The sequence below is a fragment of the Priapulus caudatus genome, unplaced genomic scaffold, assembly GCF_000485595.1.
Source record: "Priapulus caudatus unplaced genomic scaffold, Priapulus_caudatus-5.0.1 Scaffold1752, whole genome shotgun sequence".
Lineage (NCBI taxonomy): Eukaryota > Metazoa > Priapulida > Priapulimorpha > Priapulimorphida > Priapulidae > Priapulus > Priapulus caudatus.
Genome location: NW_014578813.1, coordinates 35177 through 40953, shown reverse-complemented (window position 1 = coordinate 40953; position 5777 = coordinate 35177). Strand labels below are relative to the sequence as shown.

At 50.6% G+C, this 5777-nt stretch overlaps 1 protein-coding gene across 1 annotated transcript in view; it reads right to left on the bottom strand.

Moving 5' to 3' along the window:
• LOC106817518 overlaps positions 1-5777 on the bottom strand; it is a 47783-nt gene that overhangs the window by 12735 nt on the left and 29271 nt on the right. Inside the window, exon 24 of the mRNA XM_014822187.1 lies at positions 133-301. Within this exon, the coding sequence (XP_014677673.1) occupies positions 133-301 (169 nt within the window). The remainder of the gene's footprint in view (positions 1-132; positions 302-5777) is intronic.

Sequence of the window (5777 nt, the reverse complement as noted above, 5' to 3'; positions counted from 1 at the left end):
ACACGCACCTGTGATTGGCAGGTAACTACAAACACGCACCTGTGATTGGCAGGTAACTACAGACACGCACCTGTGATTGGCAGGTAACTACAGACACGCACATGTGATTGGCAGGTAACTTCAGACACGCACCTGTTCTCCCGCAGCGCGCACACTGTGTCATACATCGTCTGCTCGCAGCCCGCCGGACACACGGAATCGTCCAGTCCCCGGCCGCCATCCGAATCTGACCCGTCCTCGGACTCCGACCAATCAGAGTCGTCGTCGTCGCTGTCGTCCTCATCGCTGCCACCGTCCGAACCTGAGAGCGAAATACGACGAGGCAAACTCTCAGTAACGCTACACTCAGCGCTCACCTCTATAGAATGGACACCTGCCTATTAAGGACACATGTCTGTAGTGGACACCTGTCTATAACAGACACTCATGGCATTTCCCTTGACTGGCGGATAAACAGTGAAACAATCTTTCGAACGACCACCTGTTTATAAATGACACCTTTGAGGTTTTTCCCTTTTACCCATATATAGGTCATATATAGGTCATATAGTATTGCTATGACCTTCCTCCTGCTCCCAGACCCTGACCTTCCCCTTTCTCCCTGGCTCTTACCTTCCTCCTGCTCCCAGACCCTGACCTTCCCCCTTCTCCCTGGCTCTTACCTTCTTCCTGCTCCCAGACCCTGACCTTCCCCCTTCTCCCTGGCTCTTACCTTCTTCCTGCTCCCAGACCCTGACCTTCCCCGCCACTGCTGGTAGCTCAGGAGACACTGAGTAAGCATGGAATGCCACGGGGAGGGGGGTGCCGGGCGTGTGTGCAGGAGGGAGGGTCAGGGGTGTGGTGTAGGAGGGAGGGGCGCAGGGGTGTGTTGCAGGAGGGAGGGCATGGGTGTGTGTGCAGAGGGAGGAGCGCAGGGGTGTGTGCAGGAGGGAGGGTGCAGCGGGTCTGCTGCAGGAGGGAGTGGGGCGTGGGGGGTGTGTGCAGGATGCGGAGGAGAGGGCGCTGGGGTGTGCGACTGGAGGGAGGGGCGCAGGGTGTGTGTAGGCAGGGAGGGGCGTGGGGGTGTGCGCTGGAGGGAGGGGCGCGGGGGGAGGCCCCCACTGCACGCTGCATCCACTTGTGCTGGTCCATCCGTACATTCACTCCCACGCGGCCAACCCACTCACCCACCCATGCATCTGTATGTCTGTGACAGCTTCACCAGCACAAGTGCACGTTCAACGCCAAGCTGCTGGAGCTGCGACGTAAGAAGGAGACGATCATCGAGGAGGTGGGGAAGCTGAGCGGCGAGCTGGAGGAGGTGCAGGGGGGGCTGCGACCTGAGCTGCTGAAGCCAGCTCCCAGCATCCCGCTCACGATGAAGCCATGTGAGGTGCCGGAGAGGTAACGCGCTGATACCACGGAAAAAATTACTTTTTTTTTCACGGGAGCTCTTTTTAAAAAGTCTGTGGAAAAAGTAGCTCTCTTCAAAATTTTTATGGGAGCTAATTTTGAGCCTCAACGGAGAAGCGATTTCGGAGGGTTTGAAGAGCGAATCGCTCATCGCTCCCGTGTATTTTTTACTCTGGGTAATGCGCTGATACACGTCGCGTTCCGTGTCATGCGTGCGGACGGCTGAACACTGCGTCGCCGTCGCCGCAGATGCACGCTCATGCTTGCTGTTTGTGGCTGCCGGGATGCTGGCTTAGCCTGCGACTGATGATGGAACAGACATGGCCAACAATTACGATTTGGGCGCTAATTATTACGATTTTGGTGTTTACTTAATTACGCACATTACGCCTAAGTCATTCCATTATTAAGACTTTTAGTAAATTTCAATAAGTTTCAAACTTGCCGCCGGAATTTCCGCACTGGGAAAGCCCCTGTGTGCCAGTGTGAGGTTGACGTCAGCAGTGATATCCTGATTTCCACAATATTTCATTCAAATGCAGAACTTCTGAACCCTGCCTTCAGCTATGTGCAAAAACAAACTTGAATTTCAGCGTCACAATTAAGCACAAGGACACTTTCAGCTGCTTGAAGATTACCAGTTAAAGTGAGAATGAGAGCATGGGATACCCGTGCTACAAGAGCTGTTCTGTCTAAGGATGTGTTCGCCGAAAGGCCAAGGAGTGCCTGCGCTACAACAAACTTGATGTAGGACACTGACAGAGCGTTTACTGTAGTGGTGCTTTGTGTTTAACAGAAGAAAACTGAGATCTTTTGAATGTTTTTGTGACAGTTATTCTAAGTCAGTTGCTCACTTGCTTCAGCCAGAGAACTGTGAATCTTTGTGAGAAGAGTTTTGTAGTACACTACATGTAATATGTAGTAGTCATGTTATTTCTTCAGCAAACTTATTCATCTTATTTATTCAGCGATCTAGAGAACTGCACAATTTTGTGAAGTGATGTCACATGTTTAGTCAGTTTTTTTGTTTTAGCAGGAGATCTGAGATATTTTGTGTTACTATCTGTAATCACTATGCAGTCAATTAAGAAAGATAACATAATCAGGGTATCTGATTCCATTAATGTCTCCCTATGATTGTTGGGCCTGTATGCACAAGCTTTACTCGTAATAAATATATAGTATCTCGTAATTAGATCAATCTCTGAAATAATTTTGATTTTCCCCGTACTATTTTCCAGGCAGAAAACTTCATTTTGTGCTAATTTAAAATCAATGCCTGAAAGTGCCCACAGATGGCTCCAGAATGCCCACCACAGAGCATCTAAGTTTCAAACAATTTTGGCCTGTCCGGACACGAGCCCCCCGTTTGTCAAACACCAGGAATTTAGAAATCATTACTTTGGCTTCATTGAATGTTGGCATGTCTTGTAGAATGATTGGATGATGCCTTCTTTTCCCACACAGGAAGCCTCCAGGTACACGACAGAGAGCTTCTGGCCTTCAAGGAGAAGATGGACGAAGAACAGACAGATGCTCCAAGCCAGGCATGGCTTCGGCGGGTTTCGCAGGATTTGGAGGAGGGGAGGGGGAGGGGAGGAAACTGTGAGAAGGTGAGCAAGTGTTGCTATGGATACCAGGTTTAATTTGGTAAGAAATGGCAGTACACAGGCAACAGTTTATTGTAAAATGAGTATGACATCTCGTGCGTTGCTGTGCCGAATCACAATGCAAAATTCTAAACAATTTTCCACTTACAAAATCCAATCAATAAATCTTACACAATATGGCATTGGCGCCTTGGAATTCTCTCGTCACGTAAGTCTAGGCACTGACTGCCAGCGTGTGCAGCTCATTGGAAGGTAGATACTACAGCATCTGCATCTCCGCCGACACTTGTGTTGATTTGGCAGAAAGGGTTAGCGTGGCGCTTTTCACAGCGGAGAACACAATGTCCTCAGCCAGTGGTCAGCCGCTCCTCTCTGGCTGCTGAACGTCATGCGACTATGTGCCGGGGGGCAAACCAACCCTGACGCCGCTGGAGCAAGCAGCTGCACCAGACTCATGGGGACGAGATTAAGTGCGTAGTTGGCGCTTAAACGTTTACCTTGAAGTCCTTGAATTTTGTCTTTGTCCTTGAAAAGTCCTTAATTTTTCCTTTTGTCATCGAATTGTCATTGTCATGTTCATGTGGTATGTTATGTCATCATGTGTCATTGTCATGTCACCGTGGAGTCATGTCACTCACCCGTGTGTCAATGTCACGTCACCGCTGTTCATGTCACACCCAGTGTGTCATGTCACGTCAATCGGTGGTCCCAATCTCCCCATGCACGAAAGTAAACATTCCATGTCATGTCACGGATGCTGTGTCATGTAATGTCACCGCGTGTGTTACTGTCAACGATCATGTGATGTCATGTACACGTCAACGTGATGTATATGTCATGTTCGATTTCTAACCTCAGTAGTTTAGGCTCGGATAATCAGCGTTAGTGGTAAATCTCGCCTTGTTTCTATACTATAGCTTCATGAACTAATATTCTTGTAGCTGGGTACAGACAGGTATGCCAGCTGGTGGGGGAGGCAGGTATTCATGTCGTGAGGGTTTGGTGTGCTTACAGGGCTGGTGTTACCAGACAGGCTGAGCTGCCCACGGTGGGGGAGGCAGGTTTACTATAGTGTTGAGAGAGTTGTGTGCTTACAGGTGGTTTTACAGACAGGGTGAGCTGGTGGGGGAAGCAAGATTACATGTAGTGAGGGTTGTTGTGCTTACAGGTGGATGTCAGGACAGGATGAGCTGGGGGAGGGAGGAGGCAGGTACCTACATGTGCTGAGGGTTGTGTGCTTACAGCGCTGGTTGAACAGGAAGGATGAGCTCGGTTGGGGAGGCATGTATCTACATGATGTCGAGCGGTTGTGTTGCTTACAAGCTGGTCTACAGACAGAGATGAGCATGGTGGGGGAGGACAGGTATTACCAATGCTGTGAGAGCGTTGTGCCCTGCTTACAGCGCTGGTCTACAAGAACAGGATGGGAGTTGGTCGGGGGAGGCAGATAATTCACACTGTGTAGCGGTCTGTGTGCATTCACAGGCTGGATCATACCAAGACAGTGATGACCGCTGGGTGGGGGGAGGCAGGTAATTACATGCGTGAGAGGTTGATGTGCTTACAGCGCTGCCGTGTCACAGACAGGATAGAGCTGAAGTGGGGAGGCAGGTGATTACATGTGTGAGCGGGTTGCTGTGCTTACAGGTGAATGGTGTACAGACAGGATGAGCTGGTGGGTGGGAGGCACGGTATTCTACATGTGTGAGGGTTGTGATGCTTACAGGCTGGCTGTCACAGACAGGATGCTACGCTGTGGGGGAGGCACGTCTTACACTGCTGTGGAGCGGTTGGTGCTTTCACAGGCTGAGTGTATCAGACAGGATTGACGCTAAGCGGGGGAGGCAGGTTTACATGTGTGGCGGGTGTAGTCGCTTACGAGGCTGGGTGTACAGACAGGATGAGCTGGTGGGGGAGGCAGGTATTACATGTGTGAGGGGTGTGACTTACGGCTGGTGTACAGACATGGATGAGCTGAGTGAGGGGAGGAGGTATTACACCTGTGATGAGGGTTGTGGCTTACAGAGTGTGTTACAGGACAGGATGAGTGGTGGGCGGGAGGCAGGTATTACATTGGTGTGAGGGTTGTGTGCTTACAGCCTGGTGCTAAACAGACAGGATGATCTGGTGGCGAGGAGGCAGTAATTACATGGTGTGAGGGGTTGGTGTGCTTACGAGGCTGGTGTACAGAAAGGATGGACGCTAGTGGTCGGAGAGGCATGGTATTAATGTGCTGGAGGTGTGTGTTACAGGCATGCGTCTACGACAGGATGAGCTGCTGCGAGTCATCGACGAGACACTTGCCAGAATGGTTTGATGCAGAGCTGATGTAACTCAGAACGAGAAGAGTGTTGCGAAGTCGACGTCAAGATACGGATGACCTCAGGTAGCCTGCCCTCCTCCTCACTCCTCATCACTTTCCTGCTCTCATCGCTCCTCCTCCCTCTCTGATCCTCCTCTCCTCCTCCTCCTCCTTCCGTCCTTCCTTCCTACCTCCATCCTCCTCCTTCCGCCATTCCTCCTCCTCTACCTCACAGCTGAACAATTGAGTGCTAGCTAATAATAAAATTGCAGGGACAATAAATAAATTCCTATCCACGGAGACTGACGGCTGTCTTTCTGATTTGTGGGTGCAGGCAGATGACGCTCTACCAGGAGCTGGTTTTGCTTGAAGGAGTTTGAGAATGAGAGGAGACATTCTCGCTGGCCATAGGTCGGAGACGAATGTCGAGGGAAGCTGCGAGATGGAGAACAAGGTGAGGTTGCTGATTAATG